This window comes from Pundamilia nyererei, unplaced genomic scaffold (genome assembly GCF_000239375.1).
Source record: "Pundamilia nyererei isolate P.nyererei 1_Seehausen unplaced genomic scaffold, PunNye1.0 scaffold00057, whole genome shotgun sequence".
NCBI lineage: Eukaryota > Metazoa > Chordata > Actinopteri > Cichliformes > Cichlidae > Pundamilia > Pundamilia nyererei.
The window spans coordinates 705,865-725,782 of record NW_005187458.1 but is presented as its reverse complement, the minus strand read 5'-3'; the positions used below and the strand labels follow the sequence as shown (position 1 = coordinate 725,782).

Sequence of the window (19,918 nt, the reverse complement as noted above, 5' to 3'; positions counted from 1 at the left end):
AAAGAGATAAAGACTGACCACATCAATTCACAAACATGAGGCACAAAGTTCACAAAGCAGCATATAAATGAAGTGCCAAAGGGTTACAAAGGCACGACAAAATACCACAAGTAGAAATTTTCCAAATTGTAATTTCTTGGTCTACAGAGAAAAACGTAACAGTGTTATATGATAAAACCCAAAATAGCTCCAGTATTTCAACCCTCGCTAAATGAAATAAGAGAAAAACAGCCGAGGGTTAAAAGTTAAGCAGCTCGAAACAGCATCATGAAGGCATCTGACATTTTGTAAATGTAGGTGTTGTGCGCTTATGTAACTGCATTAGACACATCACTAGCCTCTGCTTCCAAAGACAGCATTGCCACTGGGAAAATAAGGTAGGCCTTTATGAAACCGTGGCTTCTGTAGGTTGGATATCTGATTGGCTGTGAGCACCATCCTCATCATCACTTTGAGCAGCAGTGTAGGTGCCACAGAGCCCTGTGGCAGACAGTTATGGCGCTGCACTCAGAGCAGATGATGCAGAAGTGATGGCAGAAGCCGCTCATCTGGAAACGTTGCATTAAGTCAGTCTGGTTAGATAACGCTGGACTGATGCCTCTTTGTTTGCTTGTTTTCTGCATATTTGATCTTTCTCTCCCAGCTTGCAGAGGAACAACTGTCAAACTGCTGAAACGAATCACAAACCAAAAATAATCTGCAGTTAAAAGGTTTGGATGGATTTTTTTACACCTGTCACTTTGACCCTCTGTGATATTTGATGGCTCGTTTTATCACCGATGGTGTCCACATTTGTTGCACCTGAGCATTTAGACTATTAGGTTTTATATTTACATTTTCACCATTGTCCATTTTATTTATAAAGCTATGTTTTAAAATTGCTTAATTGCCTTCAAATATAAACTAATGCTGTATGACTACATTATGTAAAATCTGGCAAATGTCAAAAGGATGGCAGGTGCATCGAGGCAGGATACGTTTATGTTCTGGAAGCAAAGCCAATATAAGACATGCAAACAGAATGAGCCCAAAATCTAAACTTTTGCTTTAAGAATCAACTTCATAAATGTGCTGAAACATGAAGTAAGAATAACTGCACAGCTGAAACATAGTTTCATGCTGCAGAAGCCTTAAAACAAATTATTCTATTTGCAGAAAACGATTGAAAATCATAACTAATGACATCATAACATTTGAGAATATCTGCCATCAATAAAGGAAACAGTAGAGGAATAAAAAACACAAAGAGAAAGATTATAAAAAGTTTTCATACTGTGCTCAAACAGTTTGGTTAATGGAAAGTTAATTAAGACCAAAAATAAGTTTGGTATATGCACCATTACAGATCTGAGTCAGATGTGAACTTCATGCTTTCTCTTGGCTTCAAAGGTTTCCTACTTATTATTTTTACAGCTCGATAAAGACAATCCTGGTTTCTCTTCTCTGCTCTAACCTGTTCTGAGCAGACACCTATCCCACCTGCTGCGATGAGCCTGAAAGTTTACCCAGAATGCACTTTGGTTTCTGCTCCTCTATGACAGTTTATTCAGATTCTGATCGATCCATCGCACTGATGTTCACTGTCGCTCAGAGAACTAAAACCAGATTTTTTTCTTTGGTCTGTGATGCCTGCAGTGGGTGTAAAACTGATCCTGTTGCAGTTTATATCAGAGCTTAAACCAATTTGTCAGCCCTGAAAGTTTCATATGGAGCTCTGCTCTGCTGCACTTATGAAGTAATGAGAGATCGAAAGACTGGAAAACAGCGTGCTGTTTGTGGGCCAAAAGCCTTCACGGCCTCATTAAATATACTGAAAATATGCATGAGCTGATGTGAGTAGGCCAGAGGAGAACTTCTCTTTGATACTCTATTAGGTTCTCATGCAGTTGTTATAAATAAAAGACATAAATGGCATCTTTGTCCTCCTGTCCCATCAACAGGTTACAGCAGGAACCTTTAAGTGCAGCCGGCCTCACAGAGACTGACTCTGTTCAACAGATCAAACTTCCCCTCCGAAAGTTCTGCTTCCACGTCCCTCTGAGCACCACTGGAAACCTGTTTATTTGCATTTCATATGTTAATTACTCTCAGAGACTGTTTGTCAGGGAGGTGACGCTATCGTGAAGTGAAATTACGAGGCAACCTTCCCCCCCCCCCCGGCTTGTCTGATGATCAGAGTTTATCCAGGAAGGTGCTGCTGGCACGCAAGGCGGAGACACCGAGAGGGATTAATTAGCATTCTCAGCAGAGTTTACATATATTTGATTAATTTGAGCCCTCACAATGCTTTCCATTTTAAAGTTAACTGCTCTTCTCCAGGGCTAAACAATTAGGTTGCATAAGCTCATCTGAGTCTTACATTTCCATGTCACAGACCTCGAGCCAGCTGAGCAGCTCAGCTGAAAACCTTTAATTATCACACGCCAATGAGGCAATCATTTTCTATTTACTCATGAACTCTCTGCTACGCTCACGGCTCCAGTTAATGACCCGGTACAGCCCAGGTTTAAAATAACCTGTGTCAACTCCACGCCGGCATCTGATCCATCTTTTTTACGTAATTGCAGGTGTGCATCCACTCTGCAGCAGTGCGGTGCTCTCAGACAATATGCTACTGGTTTAGTAATGCAAAGCCTATTAGGATCCAAGTGGAGACACACAAAGCAGGAGGCAGACATGATGAACAAAAGGTGAGCTTTACTTCTGAGGTGCGAAGACGCCAACACAAACTCAAGAAACGACCAAAGACGGCAAATGCAAAACCGCAAGCAGGCCGACAACCAACAAAGACCCAGGTAAATGCAATGAGGGAGGGGTGTCCAATCACAGATCTGGGCAGTCCTCATCGAGGCCTTCCCCAAACCGCAGCTCATTTCTTGATTAAGCCATTCGCCTTTATCTACTAAAAATGCTACCAAACCTAAAATGAGGATGTGGGCCCAGCTATTGAATAGCATATGAATGCCAACCTTTTTTCAGTGTGCAGCATAATCATAAAGACTTCAGTCCCTCACAGCAGTGGCTGCTGAAGGACTTGTCACTGATCACTGAGGGAGTCCACAATAAACCAAACACGTCATCATCTCTGAAACATTTGTTTCCTAAACTGAACTGAACTGTGAGCCGGAGACTCTCGTGCATGAGCGTAGCTCCAGAAGGACATCTGGGTCCAGATTATTTGGATTAGTTCTTATCTTGAGATCATCCTGATGATTGCTTCACACTCAGCAATGATGCTCAAGAGGCAGTGAGTCAGAAGAGTGAGAATAAACACGTCTACAAATGTAATCAATGAGGGAGCAGTGCCACCGCTGACGACTGTTTCAAACTTCACGGCTCACCTGTGCACTGACACTCCACGGCTGCTCCTCAAGCACTTTGAATGATTTAATGTCTTCAGCTTCAAAAAATGTTACTGCTTTAATAAAATTACTTTAGTAGTTCACATTAAAGTGACACTACAGCGTCTTTAAGTGCGTCAACTTCTATATTTTGTCATATCCACTCAACTTTAACAGCTTTCAGTTTCATTTGAAGCTGACAGGATTCACCTTCAGCTATCACTCCAGCTCTGACTGACAGCTCAGCCTCAGCTGGCATGTTGATGATGTTCAGTGTGTTAACTCATTTCAAAGCTTCATCTTTAGCTTGTCTTAAATGTCTGTGAGGACTTCAAATATACCACAGCTCACTGTTCAGCTCTAACACAAAGCATTAACCTCAGCTGCAGCAACTGTTTATCATCGAACTGGGCTCCTGGTCATACCTGAGATGCTGCAGAGCTTTTGTTCTTGTTTAACGTTTACATAACATTAAGATAACTTTCAGCCAGAAGCACGCATATTTGCTCATCAATCTGAGTCACAGGTGACTGAGTAGCTTCATTGGCAGGTGAATTTAAAGTCTGCCCGTGGACACCTGTGCTCCTCTGCCTACGACTGCTCTTCCATACAGGAGCTTGGTTCTTATGCAACGAGAGGCTTAATAAATCCTCCACACAGCACAGAGATTACTGTCAGCAGAAGAAGTAATGGACAAAGCAGCTGAAATGTGAGGAAGAGAGCAGATTTCTGCACTCAGCTGAACTGTATTAAAAAAAAACACATTTCTGCCCCTCAAAGATGGATTCATCAGTGATGCAGTTTTTTAATCACACCATGAGTCCGTCCAATCAGGAATCATACAGCACGACATGATTCAGACTAAAGTAAACAGTACGTAATCGTGGTGCAACGTGGAAGTATTTCATGATATGTGGTGACCAGTTTGCGTCCCCATCACATGTTCAGACTGTGCTGGGGTCACAAATGTGAACAGGTGGACAACAACTCATCTACCCTGGGAAGTTGACAGGGAAAAGTGGATTCTCGTGATTCTTATCAATGCAGGAAACATTTTTTTTCACTCCCTGACTAATCAGTCACACTAATCTTTAGAAATGGCACTCACTTAAATTCAAACAGACTCCCTCAGAGTCAGTCAGAAGCCATGCAGTTTCCCCCTCCTATTGATGTTTTCAGTCACACAGCCTCCAGGTGTTGGTTCTGTTTAATATTTTTCCTTCATAACTTACATACAGCCAATATCCAAATAAAAGTTTCAGGGCTGAAAAGCACATTTAAGCTCTGTTAAAAACTGACACTCAATTTGTTTGACTCCCACTGCAAGCTGTGACGGATTTGTCTGAATGACTACAGATCTCCTCTCTCATTTTCTGTGCATTTTAGAGAGCGTTTGAACGGTCACTGGCAAATTGTAAACTACAGAGTAAACAAAGTGTTACAGTGAGTGAAGTAGTTTGTTTTCTCAGTCTGTTCTGCAAGGTCTTCGCCTATAGCTCTTACAGGTGTTCTGATTTAATAAAGGAAGCTTCCTGTCCCCACACAGAGGTTAAAGGTCAAACCTGAATGAAGATCCAAAGCCTCTGAAAACACAGAGGCCATAGAAATGACTCTTTTCCTCCAGAGTCATCGCCTTCACTCGAAGGATGAGCTCAACCCCATCTTTGCTCTCTCACTGCTCTCACACTTTTTTCAGGCAGTGGCCGAGGTTGCAGCTGAGCACTGAGTGTGTGTGTGTGTGTGTGAAATATATTTATATGAGTGTACATGTTATGTAACTTCCTCATTGCATTGTCTCTCCTGCTCCCAGCGTTTTCCTGGCCTGTGCACAGCAGAGCAGAGGGGATCAGAGTCCTGTTGGGGGGCTGCAGAGCTCATCTAATCACCTCAGCTGATTCAGAGCAGGCTCCGCAGCCTTCCTGCCTTTTGCTGTTAGTTTTAGTGCCAAAAGCTTCAGTAATGTGTCCACAGCTGAGCCTCATGGTCACATATTTGCTTCTGATGGTCGTGTTGTAATTGTGCTAATCACAGAGCGCTGTAATTAGCTGTGCTGCTACAGCCCCACTAATACTTCCTGTGTTGCTTTTCTGTCATGCAAAGTCTTAGACGCCCGCGGATTTCGTACATTTATTAAAAATAGAAACAGGATAATGTAAATACTGCACACAGTATGTGTGTTATCTGAATTTGTGGGACAGTGGCTCAGATTAGTCAGGGGTGTCTTTTTAGCATCTCTCGGCTCTCAGTGAAATGAGATGTCAGTCAATCTGACAGCTGCGGATGGGTATTTTTGCCGGCATGCAAAGTTTTTTTAATCTCCTCCAAGTTTTTGAGGGCACAGCTTAAACTTCAGGCTCAAATACTGGGAAAATGTTCAAGGTCAGACAAAAGATGGAAGAAAAAAGAGTGCAGTGACGGCTGCTTCCTCACATCCAGACATCTGAATCCACATGTCTAATTTTCTGTGCCAACAAAATCCTTCAAGAAGAATATCTGTTCATAGTAAATAAGGCTGGAGTACATGTGTTATATAAGACACTTTCCATCCGATTTTCAATTGTCCACCCAATATGATCACATAAAAATATAAATAAAAAGTCACGATGGACAAACACAGATACCGCTCTCCATGCTTTTATTCCTGGACATTATTATAGCAGCTTTGCATATTCAGTGTTCATAAAAATCCTTCTCTCACACTGTCCGAAACAAGCTGCTATAGCTCCTCTTCCTTGACTTTCTTCTTATTGGCTGCACTTGTAAACAGGTTTGGACTGCAGGTGGGTGGGGCTTCTGTGCCTGAGATGATCATGATATGGATAACCTGTCTCTGTGACATAATTCAGAGCAAAGAGTAGAAAAAGCTGTGCAAAACTGAGTATTCAGAGCACTCTGCAGCATGAACTTTTGTTCACAGTTTTACTATCTCTGCACTGAGCTCATTATTGGAGGCTGAATATATGACAGGAAGTAAGGAGAAGCAGGATAGGTCCCACATAATCTCAGGAGAGAGCTCACCTGACCTCTGAGCTCAGTGAGCTCTGTCCTGGTGATGATGGTCAGGTCACAAAGGAGCAGGACGCAGAAAGGATTTACCATAAGGTTCCCATATGGTTTCTTTCACAATTAAAGCATTAAAGCATAATTTCAAAATAAAATCAACAGGACAATGACTGTAGGAAAACATCCATAAAATAAACAAATGTGAAAATGGGAATGCTCATTATGGTTAATTATGGTGATTCACTACAGTATCTACTGTTCTCATGACTAGAAAAGCATTTTTTATCTGCTAGATTTGCCCAGAATAAATCTGTTAATGCGTTTCTCACTTATAGTAATGGATTTGGTTCAGTAATGCCTAACATCGAGGACTTCACAGCAAAAAGCACAGATTACTTTTCATTGAAACTATCCAGCAGGAAACTGAAGCCCGTATCAGATTTTCAGGGATGTTTTCATGGATCTGTGGATGACACTAAGCCCCCTCCTCGACACTGTTTATTCAGCTGCCAGCAGCAGACGGCTTCCCCTAATTGGGAGATCGGCCGCCAGTTCACCAGATTACAGGACGACGGCGGTGCTGCCAGAGTTTATGACGCTTGGACGGTGTCCCGGTGCTACGGTTATATCTGGCTAATTGATGCATCCAGCAGAGCAGTTTAGCCCAATAACAGCAAACAGCACAGGAAAGATGGGAATGTAGATCAGAAGTTTGTGACCACCTGAGAATCAGTAGATTGAGATTTTGTCCATTTTAACTGTGTTTTACTTCCTTTAAATATATTTTTATGTCTGTCAAGTCTGGTCCCTTTAAATAGTGTCAATTTTGTCTTTCTCTATGAAAAACAATTTAATATTGTTTATTCACACCTTTATTTAAATATCAGTGGATGTAGAAGTATTAGGCTGACCTTTGTTGAAATCATTGATGAATTGATGATGGATATTGATATTAAAGTGGAGTTTGGCATCTATTTCTCTTTTATTCCATTTTCATAAAAGGTTTTTCTGTGACATATAAACTGAGTTTCAACAACAGCTTTAAGGTCATCAGGCCCACCCCAACTCAGAACAATCAGATAAACCAGAACTGGATCTCACCCGGGCCAGCGTTCATAACTCAGGTCCAGATCTGGCCCACAAGTTGGGGAGCGATACTACAGGGAGTGCAGAATTATTAGGCAAATGAGTATTTTGTCCACATCATCCTCTTCATGCATGCTGTCTTACTCCAAGCTGTATAGGCTCGAAAGCCTACTACCAATTAAGCATATTAGGTGATGTGCATCTCTCTAAAGAGAAGGGGTGTGGTCTAATGACATCAACACCCTATATCAGGTGTGCATAATTATTAGGCACCGTCCTTTCCTTTGGCAAAATGGGTCAAAAGAAGGACTTGACAGGCTCAGAAAAGTCAAAAATAGTGAGATATCTTGCAGAGGGATGCAGCAGTCTCACAATTGCAAAGCTTCTGAAGCGTGATCATCTAACAATCAAGCGTTTCATTCAAAATAGTAAACAGGGTCGCAAGAAGCGTGTGGAAAAACCAAGGCGCAAAATAACTGCCCATGAACTGAGAAAAGTCAAGCGTGCAGCTGCCAAGATGCCACTTGCCACCAGTTTGGCCATATTTCAGAGCTGCAACATCACTGGAGTGCCCAAAAGCACAAGGTGTGCAATACTCAGAGACATGGCCAAGGTAAGAAAGGCTGAAAGACGACCACCACTGAACAAGACACACAAGCTGAAACGTCAAGACTGGGCCAAGAAATATCTCAAGACTGGTTTTTCTAAGGTTTTATGGACTGATGAAATGAGAGTGAGTCTTGATGGGCCAGATGGATGGGCCCGAGGCTGGATTGGTAAAGGGCAGAGAGCTCCAGTCCGACTCAGATGCCAGCAAGGTGGAGGTGGAGTACTGGTTTGGGCTGGTATCATCAAAGATGAGCTTGTGGGGCCTTTTTGGGTTGAGGATGGAGTCAAGCTCAACTCCCAGTCCTACTGCCAGTTTCTGGAAGACACCTTCTTCAAGCAGTGGTACAGGAAGAAGTCTGCATCCTTCAAGAAAAACATGATTTTCATGCAGGACAATGCTCCATCACACGCGTCCAAGTACTCCACAGCGTGGCTGGCAAGAAAGGGTATAAAAGAAGAAAAACTAATGACATGGCCTCCTTGTTCACCTGATCTGAACCCCATTGAGAACCTGTGGATCATCAAATGTGAGATTTACAAGGAGGGAAAACAGTACACCTCTCTGAACAGTGTCTGGGAGGCTGTGGTTGCTGCTGCACGCAATGTTGATGGTGAACAGATCAAGACACTGACAGAATCCATGGATGGCAGGCTTTTGAGTGTCCTTGCAAAGAAAGGTGGCTATATTGGTCAATGATTTGTTTTTGTTTTGTTTTTGAATGTCAGAAATGTATATTTGTGAATGTGGAGATGTTATATTGGTTTCACTGGTAAAAATAAACAATTGAAATGGGTATATATTTGTTTTTTGTTAAGTTGCCTAATAATTATACACAGTAATAGTCACCTGCACACACAGATATCCCCTAAAATAGCTAAAACTAAAAACAAACTAAAAACTACTTCCACAAACATTCAGGTTTGATATTAATGAGTTTTTTGGGTTCATTGAGAACATGGTTGTTGTTCAATATTAAAATTACTCCTCAAAAATACAACTTGCCTAATAATTCTGCACTCCCTGTACTTGGGCTGCCTCTGAATAAAATGTATTCATGTAAACCAACTGAAAAAACAGAAGTGGCCCTAATCCTAATTTACTAGGAGCCTGTGCCAATTCGCACATCTATCTCCCTCACACACTGTTAAAACTGATGACACTTGTTGGTTCACCCCTGTTTGCAGTGAAGGATGTCATCAGTGCCACATCAGTGTGAGAAGCTGACCCACGTCTGCATGAGGTCTCAGCCTTTAAAGCAGAGACAGAGAGAGATTTTCAAAGTGTTCAGGCAAATATGTATATTTCATGCTGGCTGATGAAAGTTACATCATACCACTGAAAGCTTAAGAACAGGTACTAAAAACATTATCTGAAGAGCTTTGAGTACTTTCTACTTTTCTACTATTTACAGTCAAATTAGTGTCTCAAAGCATATTACACCAATCTGACAAATCCTGTTATTCTGTCTTTGAACAAAGTGAGACATAAAGATGTGTTAGTTTCAGAAAATACCGTCCAACTTCTATAAAAGCATGAAACATTCAATATCCAGCAGCTCTAAAGCAGTATTGAAGGTGTTTATTAGCCTACAGCCAAATTATTAAAAGACGTCTGATCTACAGTGCTGTCAGGCTTTGGAGAAAGAGAGAGGACCCAGATGGAGGAAAACTAGACCAGTAAAGCTCATTATGAGTAAAATGTTAACAAACTGTGCTGCACAAAACCTTCATCACCATCACCAACGATTACCAAAACCCCCAAAATATGAAGACTACTGTGACAGCTCCAGGACACGTTTGCCTCAGCTTCGCACGTCTTAATGTTAGCACAAAATTCAAACATTAAGACTTTAAACGGTGGAGTCCAGAAAATAGTGGGCGACAGCAAGGTGGTTACAGCCATCTTTTATATACAGTCTGTGATTTCATGCCATATTTTGTTGATGGACATCTGGCTTGGCTGACATTTATATTTCCTTGAGCTACAGAAATGTTCATGTCTATTATTGATTATAAACAGACTTTAAAACGATCAAATAAACAAACAATTAACCTCTAGAAGAAGTGTTCAAAGATATTTAGCCATCATTCAGAGCCTTTCTTTAACAAGCAGCCAGGAGTGCACAGAGGAGATGGTGATGAAGGCTGTAATTACCCAGTGAAATCAGATGAAAGTAATAAAGGATGCAGGCTAGCATGTGCATTGGCTTCTGGTCGACTGCGTCCAGATGCTGCACTGTTGGCGGCGTGTCGGTGTAGGTGAGGCCATGTGGATCTGCAGGACAGATTTTTGTCCTGCAGCTTTCTGGTTGGTGAAAGGTTCGCACAGCAGAAATTATGCTAAACGACCGTTTTCTCCATGAAAAAGGCAACTATCATCATGGCTACAGAGGCCTCAAACGATGGCGAGTGGAGAGAAAAATGGATAAACAGAAAAGTTACATAATCTAACTGGATTCAGGCAGCGAGGGGACCTGGATCGTTCACAAAGGTCAGCAGAAGAGCCCCTGAAATGATTAAAGGCAGGAGGGGGCAGCTGATGGATGATGAGGTTTGGAAAGTTGAGCCAAGATGATTAGGTAGAAAAAAATGTCTGCATATCAGTGACTCAGGGAACATCTCCTTGATTCTTTTATCCTCTGGATAAATATTCTTTATCCTGTTATTGAATCAGAGCCTGAAAAAGAAGGTCACTGAGTCACAGCATCCATTTACGCTATGAAAACAAGTTGACTGTATAATCAATCAATCAATTAATCAATCAATCAATTCAACATTTAAGGCCGACATGTTCTGCTTCTCTTTATTTCCTGTATCTCCTGCAGTAAGCAGGAAAGCACAGGAGCCCCACCAACCTGCTTTTCTGTTTACTGTCACCATCATCTGTACCATAACACACACTGAGCATGTGTGAAAAGGGCTTCCTGCTCCTACCCTTCACAATAAAAGCCCTCAGTATGTATACAACATGTAGGTTTGCAGAAGTGAAGAAGGTTTTTGCTGATAAGCAGATGAGTAAAATGAGTTACAGAAGGATGGTGAAGCAGTTTACTGCAGAGCCAAGTTTAACTTTAGTTTTACCAGCTATGAAATACAGGATTCAATATTTTCTTATAGGAATTGTATTTTCCAGATAAAATCATATTTTTTTAAGTTCTTGGAAGCTAATTTCTATTTGCCCAAAAATGATCAAAGAACTTCAGTATCAGATATTGATATTAATTATTCAAAGCTGCTGTGGAGTCAAAAACACACAGCTGGAAATAATCAGAATAATTCAGCTTTACATTCAGTGTAAAATAAGTAAGTAGGTAAAGTTTATTTATTAAGCGCTTTTCATAGACAGGTAGTCACAAAGCGCTGTACACAAAGATTAAAATAAACAGTACGATAAATAGCAAAATGCACAATATACACAATATAAGAGGTTAAATGTAAATTAAAAATGTAAAAAGCGTTGGTCAACCGAAGGCTTGTTTAAACAGTAAAGCTTTTAACTACTTTTTAAAGGATTCCACAGAGTCAAACAAACGCAGTTGTAGAGGTAGACTGTTCCACAGCCTTGGTGCCACAGACTGAAAGGCTCTGTCCCCTTTCATCTTCAGTTGTGTTTGGCGAGCAACCAACAAACTCTGAGTCTGTGAGCGGAGACAACGAGCAGCAGTGTATTTTGTGAGAAGTTTGGATAAATAATCTGGGGCTTGGCCATGTACTGCTCTGTACATTAAAACAATAATTTTAAAACAAATTCTAAAATCTATTGGGAGCCAATGTAAAGAACATAAAATAGGAGTAATGTGAGCACGCTTGCGAGTTAGTAGTCTGGCTGCTGCGTTTTGTGTAGCTTGGAGGCGGGAAAGCGATGATTTATCCAAGCTGGTAAACAGGGAATTACAATAATCTAAACGCCCAGTACAGCTAAGGAGACCATATGTCGCAGTTTAGAAATGTTCCTTAAATGAAAGAAACAGGATCGAGACAGAGATTTTACGTGTGAGTCAAGGCCCAGAGAAGAGTCAAATATTACTCCAAGATTTCGAATATTTGGCTTAGCAGAAGGACAGAAAGGGGCAAGAACCTGACTGATTTTAGAATATAGATCAGAAGGAGCTATGATCATGGTCTCTGTCTTGTTCATGTTTAAAACAAGGTAATTGTTAGAAAGCCAGTCAGAAACCTGAGTTAAGCACTGGACTAGGGTGGACAGCCTATCCAGCTGATGAGGCTTAAAAGACATATATACAGCTGAATGTCATCAGCATAGAAAGGATAAGACAGATCATTAAAAGACTGAATAATGCCAGCTAAAGGAAACATATAAAAAGAAAATAATAATGGACCCAAAACTGAACCCTGTGGAACCCCGCAGGTTAGGGCAGCAATGTTAGAGGAGAACCTGTCAGTCCTAACAGAAAAGGTTCTACCTGATAAATAGGAAAAAAACCAGTCTAAGGCGGTGCCAGATATACCAGCCAGAACTTTCAGCCTGTTAAGTAGGAAAGGTCACTTTATTCACTCGCACTGTTGACAAGAAGAACATTGAAACACTAAATTTAAAGGCTAATTTTATCCAAAGCAAACAGACTTTCACAGTCCTTCATTCCCGCAGAAGGATGATCTCGGACAGCTCTAAGATCACAGTAACACCCCACACACCCCAGCTCCACAGTTTGATTTTGTCTAATTCCTGTGTCTACATGACGACTGTCGAGTACAAAGCCGGCTCTGAAGAAATGGTTCCTATGTTTGCTGTGGATGACCCTCACTGCAAATCCATGACTGTGAGTCAAATGTTCTCATCCAACATCAGCAGCCAACATTAGGTATAAACGGTGACAGCGTTGTTTTAAGCAGTAAGTAAAGAAGGGTTTCTCCTCCAGCTGCTTTTCAGGCTGTCTCTCACAGACAGACAGTTGTTATGATGTGCCAGTGATCATAAGGCCTCATAAATTGGAAGTTATTACAAAGGAAATGGAGAAAGTGATAATGCAGCCATTAATACTCATTTAGATGCTCATTGTGCAATGGTGGAGCTTGAATCTTAAAAAAATGTACCTTTTTATTCTGATGCCAGAAGCAGAAAGTTCACTTCTGGATTCTCTCTATAAAATTGCCTCCTGAAAAGCTCGGGCAACTGATTGGTTAGCTGAACTGTCAGAACTGAAGTTTACCTTATATGGTCTCATATTGAATTCATAATATGTGGGGCTTAATATGCTTAAAATGAAATGCTATTTTCACATGTACAGCAACCAACCTGCAGTTCCTGAGTTCCTCAGTCCCCAATCCCATGTTAAAGCTTCACAGCCGAAATAAACATTATTACAGCCTGACACACAAATGGTTTTCTCTCTGTGGATAATTTCTCCTTTCATAACAACAGTTTTAAGATAAAATTGTATTAAAGCTTAAAGTTTGGGTTATTAGGGGCTTGGCCTCTTTGACTGACAGTTAGATGGTGATGCCGGTGGCATGAACTGCTAGCTGTCTTTAACTGGACCTCTGGACCGTGTTTGTGCTTGTTGGAGCCTTTTGGAGCATTTTTAATGACATCATGTGACCAATAACATGGCTGCTGTGAGGTTTCTGTAAGTTCCAGTTTTGGTTCACATTGAAGTTCTACCTTAAAGTCGTGAACTCTGGGTAGTGACTGATAGAATGAAACCAACCTGGGTTACGTCAGATTCACATGTACTTGTCTGTAAGAAAGACTTGACTAAACACGTAGGAGCTTCTTCTTTCTGGAACTCTGCTTCTTCAGCATGTGGACCAATAAGCAGACAACACGCTTTCACTCCCAAAGCGTAACATTTTATGCTAGGTGACAAATTGTCTGTATATTACACTTTCAGCCACCCAACAGGTCCCTATATTACGAGTTCAGAAAAATGAGGAAACATGAGAACCGTTTGGAATGAATCTACACATGTACTTTTATTTTACTTAAATCACTTTGGAAAACACTATCTAACATGATTAAGGTGGTGGTTAACAGTTATGGTTAAGGTTAGCGATAATGTTAGGGTGAGGGCTGGAATACAGAGCTGGAACATGTGTTATCGCAGGAGCATCATTCTGTTTGCACAATCCAGCACGTAGCATAAGAACACAAACCATCACCTTTCGCGTTCCCATGGAACGCCTCGGGGCGTGACAAATCATCAGTATATTCCGCGTCGGGAGTGAGAATGGGCTGGAGCAGACTGTGAAATTGAACTCGAATGTTCAGTGGTCAGCTACAGAAATGAGGAGCTTTGGATTTAAACTGCTCTCGATATTTGAGGTAACAGACGCAACTACTAATAGAAGGCAAGATATTGCTGACTAAACTAAAGGCTGTGTGGGAAATGTAATAGAGTATTATGTAAGCATCCATCAGCCACAAACTGATGCATGAACAGCCAGTAGTTCTTTCAGTTGAATGTGCTTTAGGACATCCACACGGCTCTCGTAGTGTTGCTTCTTTGTGCTGGAAGCAGCTGAGGTGGTTCAGACGTTATGAAGAGCCTTTCTCTGCTCTCCCAGCTGGGAGGAGACCCCGGGGTAGACCCAAAACTCTCAGGAGAGATTATATTTAACTCCTCTGGTCTGAGAACACCTCGGGATCCCAAAGGAGAAACTGGAAGGTGTTGCTGGGGAATGCGACATCTGAAATATCCTGTTTAGCCTGCTGCTGCTACCCGACTTCAGACAAGCTGAATATAACTGACCGATTCAGACAATATTCTCCTTCAAACTAAACGATGTGGTGGTTTCCTTGTGTGCTGTTTTTGTTTGCTGGACAGGATCAGGCCAAAGGAGGAAGCTGCTTTATAATTAGGGATGCAGATTTTGTGATGTGCAGTCTCTCCTAATTTTGATAAAAACCTCTATAAATATCTAAAGTGGACTTGTTTGGTGCATTAAGATGCCCCCATCGAACCTCCAGCGCTCCCCGGTCTCCCAGGAAAAATGTGCAGGAAGCTCCCAGCTGCTTCAGAGATAACACCCAAAGTGACAGCTGATGGTTTCTCGCCTGCAGACTCCATCTGTGCACTGCCACTTTTACCCAAACTAAAAATAAAAGATAACAAATCCCCACCTTCCACTGAGGGAGGTGGGAGCTTGAGTCCAACTGAACGACAGGAAGGCAGAGCATGAATGAAACAAGTGAAAGTGCTTTCCGTTTAATGTTTGCCTTCACCTTTAAATATTCAATATTAATATTCATCTTTAAATACCGGTCTTAGTACATGAAGACAGTGATGTGTCTTTTCATCATTTGGAAGCTGTAAGTCTGACAAACTGTTGGAGTCATTTTAATTTTAAATCTACCTGGACACTGGCTCAACAGTTAAGTTGTCCAAAAAAGTCATGATTTTAGTTACCGTGTTCAGTCTGCCCCATATCTTCACAAAGACATCCCTCCTCTGCGGTAACTCTCACACTAATCTGCTCTGAAACAGCTCCAACTTGTCCTTCCAGCAGGTCAAAGGCAGCGTTTTGTTTTCCCAGCATAAGTCTTCTGTTTTTAACACATCAGAGGTTACATGTCACAGGCTTTGTACTCCATAGCCTGAGACCTAACGAAGCCTGCGAGGTGAGGATTAGCGACTTCAGTCACCAGTGGGTTAGTTAGAGTTCGCAGCCCTCCAGGAGATATTGTGAAAGTGATTCATCAAACAGATGTCCAGACTTTAAGGTTAATTAGAAGATGTGTGATTGTTAAAGACGCTGCCACTTTAAAGCTTGCTGGATTTAGAAATACTGGAGAAAAGCCACCAGTTTACGATCACAGTGCTTAAAATACTCGAGTCATACAAGCATACATGGTGAAAGGTTTCAGCTTCGACGTTATGGATGGTCGTCACTTCACTTCTCCTCCATATTTGCAGCTTAGTTTGTAATGCTGTGATAACAGTATGGGTACAGAGACGGCTCTGATACTGAGCTAAGCTCTGAAGGCACCAAGCCACATGTAACCTGTGTGAAAGCTGCAATCATTTTAGTAATGTTTCCAGACTCTTAGCTTTAGCATGATGATGAAGACTTCCATGTTCACTGCAGAATATTATTAGCTGTATTTTTAGCTGAGTATGTTGGGGAAAAAACATGCTAGGATTCAAAAAATATTTGGAGTAATGATGTAATTATCATGTTTGCCTGAATAATCAATCATTTTCTTAGGACACTTGAAATAATTTAGCTGTGTTATGAAACATGATCCTAAACTCGGACTCATTCTTGGACAGATGTTAAATAAAGACACTCCTGTAGGAACAGGTCAGAAGGGGGATTCCTCCCAAAAAGTATGAAATGAAATGAAATAAAATCCACAGCGAGTATCCTGGTGTGTGGTTAGTATGCTGATTGGTTGAAACGTGCGCATGGATAAGAGAGGACTTGAAATGAAAATTCACCACAAATACGAAAAATAATGAAAGATCCAAAAAAAAGCTCAGACAGGCTGATTAATTTCTTTTCACGCCATCATAAAGAAATTCTTTCTCTACTTTCACTTCTGTTTTCTCTGTGGGTGGAGCTAAACAACATAACCAATAACAAACTACTGCCCCCTGTTGACAGTACAGCACAACAACATGTACACATTGGTCTGCAGAGCTCTTTATAGGATCAGCAGGGCCACACTTGCCCTGTCTCAAAAGTATTTGTGTAATTTCTCTTGCTGCCTGAAGGTGGCAACTAGAAGCTCTAATCCTGTTTCTGACACATATCTCTTCCTGTTAAAAGGGAGATTTTCCCCCCACTGTTGTCAAGTGCAGTATAGTATATAATCTAAAGTGTCACTCAGATGACTATGACTTTGTTGACTGTATTAAAGACTTCATATTGCATCCGACTTATGCTCGGATGCAATATGAATATAACCAAAATTCGTGTATATTTAAATAATATAGAGTAGAAGTTTGTATGCTTTGTTTTTAATAGACAAAAATAAAATTTAATTTAAATTTAAGATATAATTGAATTTTTGTAACTTGAAATTTGGCATCAATCGGACTCCATACCGAGGAGCGTGGTGCTTAAAGGACAGCTCCCGGCGACATGACTGTGCCTCACGTGCACACTACTGAGCATGTCATTACATAAAAACTCTTAAAATGTGCTCACATGTTCTCACCTGGTATCGCTGATGCTCGATCTCTCCAGACGGTTTCTGCTCTGTCCTCTTTTCTTGGCTGTTGTTCCCTCAGTTTAAAAAAAAATTCCAAATGTTCTTTATTTAAAAGTTCAAGGCTGAGGTCCCCCCCAAACCCTCTCTGATTTAAACAGAACCTGAGTGAAGGAAATCAGGTGTCTGCATCTCAAAAATATACTTTTGTTTTTCTACAATAAGAGCAGCCTGTGGGGAATATTTACACGTCTGCTGCCAGTATAAACATCACAGTTGGGAAATTATTATTATTGTTATTATTATTATTATTATTATTTGTTGTTGTTGTTGTTGTTGCACTACTGAATGTGGTCTGCGTCCTGCATTATATACACAGTCTAGTTGGTCCCGGTAATCCTCTCACTGTGTCAAGTAATTATTCCGAGTCGTGCTTGTCCCTGATTATCTGCAGCATCTGATGTCCCACTTCCCTCTAATTCATCCATGAGTTAGATTTGATGCTCTGCAGGTGTCCCTGCTTTATTAAAGGGCCTCTGTGTTGCATCACATGCGCTGCAGCTCGTTCATAACTCCGCACTTTTAACTGTCGTGCTTACCAGATGATGGGGATTAAAGTGTGCTTTTTATAAACCAACCCTCTTAAAACTTTTCAGGATTGCAATGTGTTGATCCTCCAACTGCAATGTGCAAAGACTTAAGAGCCCATTAATGGGGTTTATTCTACACGACTGTATCTGCTTTAAGCCCAGGTGTGCTCGTGCACGGCTACAGGTCCGTCTCCCGCGTGTCCAGACAGAACGCGTAAAGGGATCTCTTGAAGTCCACGCTGCTGTTTGCTTTGATGTTCGTTTTCTCCACCGAAGCGCCCGCCTCGTTGTTCTCCACATCCTGAGTCTTCACGGACGCTTTGCTGCCTTTGCGCTTAAGCTCGGGGCTCTCTCTGCCGCTGTTGGGCTCGTCCTTCAGGGAGGACTGATCCTGGTCCGTCTCCCGGTGGTAGAAGTAGTTGAAGTTGGACACGATGACGGGCACCGGCAGCGCGATGGTCAGCACTCCGGCGATGGCGCACAGAGAGCCCACGATCTTCCCCCCGACTGTCACCGGCCTCATGTCACCATAACCCACAGTTGTCATGGTGACTACCGCCCACCAGAAGGCGTCGGGGATGCTGGAGAAGTGGGACTCCGGCTCGTCAGCTTCGGCGAAGTACACAGCGCTGGAGAAGAGGATGACCCCGATGAAGAGGAAGAAGATGAGCAGGCCAAGCTCGCGCATGCTGGCCTTCAGAGTCTGGCCCAGGATCTGCAGCCCTTTGGAGTGTCGGGACAGCTTGAAGATGCGGAAGACCCGGACCAAGCGGATGACCCTCAGGATGGCTAGAGACATGGCCTGCTGACCATTCTGGTGCTCCTGGCCCTGCTGCTCCGCCAGCTCAGTGCCCACGGTGATGAAGTAAGGCATGATGGACATGATGTCTATGATGTTCATGATGGTCTTGGAGAACTCGGACTTGCTGGGGCACGCAAAAAAGCGCACGATGAGCTCGAAGGTGAACCAGATGACGCACGTGGTCTCGATGATGAAGAAGGGGTCGGTGAAGGTGAGCGACGGCCGGGGCGCCGTGCTGTTGTCCAGACGGCTGGTGACCGCCAGCTCCCTCTCATCCCTGAATTCCGGCAGCGTTTCCAGGCAGAAGGTGATGATGGATATGGTGATGACGATCACGGACACGATGGCGATGCCCCGGGCCGGGCTGGAACTCTCCGGGTACTCGAAGATGAGCCAGACCTGCTTCTGGAACTCGTTCTGCGGCAGCGGCTTCTCCTCCTCTTTAATGAAGCCCTCATCCTCGCGGAACCGGTCCATGGCCTCCTCCCCCAGCTGGTAGAACCGGATCTCGTCCGCAAAAACGTCTATGGACACGTTGACGGGTCTCCGGATCTTTCCTCCGGACTGATAAAAATACAGTATCCCGTCGAAGCTCGGCCGGTTCCGGTCGAAGAAGTACTCGTTCCGGAGCGGGTCGAAGTACTTGATCCTCTTAGCGGGGTCTCCCAATAAAGTGTCAGGGAACTGGTTGAGGGTACCCAGCTGGGTCTCGTACCTCAGACCCGCGATGTTGATGAGCACCCTCTCGTTGCTCTCCGTATCCATGTCCATGTCCAGCATGTCCTCGTCGAACAGGTGGGGACTGTGGTCCGCGCGTAAAAGCGCATCCATGGCGTTCTCGCTGCAGCTCAGAGTGTTGTTCATGTCATTGATCTTCCAGGGGCTGTGCGGCGGCTGCGGGCCGCCCCGGGTGTTCAGCTCCTTGCTGTAGTCCTCTCCCCGCCCGCCTTGAACGAAGCCCGGCTGAGGGACATCCAGCGCGTTCCGGCAGCTCTCCTCGGCAATGTTGCCTCCACCTCCTCCTCCTCCTCCACCGCTCCCTTTTGCGCCGCCGTTCTCAAAGCTCACCAAGGCTATCTCCATCCCGCAGCCATCCACAGTTACAGCGCGCAGAGCAGGAGAGACTTGTTGATCCTGAGCGCGAACATCCTCCAGGAAACTCACAGAGAGGAGCAGCGGGGGAGACGCAGCTCCTGCAGCTCCTACTCAAGGGACCGCATCTGTGAAGGGTCTTCTGTTCTTCAGGCTCCGAGCCGCCGCACGTCTGCGCCAAACGGACGGGAAAAGCGCACAAAAGGAGAAGAAGACCCGGATGATACACAGAGAGAGAGAGAGAGAGAGAGAGAGAGAGAGAGAGAGAGAGAGAGAGAGAGAG

The 19,918-nt window shown here is 43.0% G+C and overlaps 1 protein-coding gene across 1 annotated transcript in view; it reads right to left on the bottom strand.

Annotated features, from left to right (window-relative positions):
- Positions 1-19,806, bottom strand: part of LOC102203155 (potassium voltage-gated channel subfamily A member 1) — a 38,684-nt gene extending 18,878 nt beyond the window's left edge. The window contains exon 1 of the mRNA XM_005734163.2: positions 17,161-19,806. Coding sequence (XP_005734220.1) covers positions 17,920-19,626 — 1,707 coding nt within the window. The 5' untranslated portion in view covers positions 19,627-19,806 and the 3' untranslated portion in view covers positions 17,161-17,919. The remainder of the gene's footprint in view (positions 1-17,160) is intronic.
- Between the last annotated feature and the right edge of the window lie 112 nt (positions 19,807-19,918).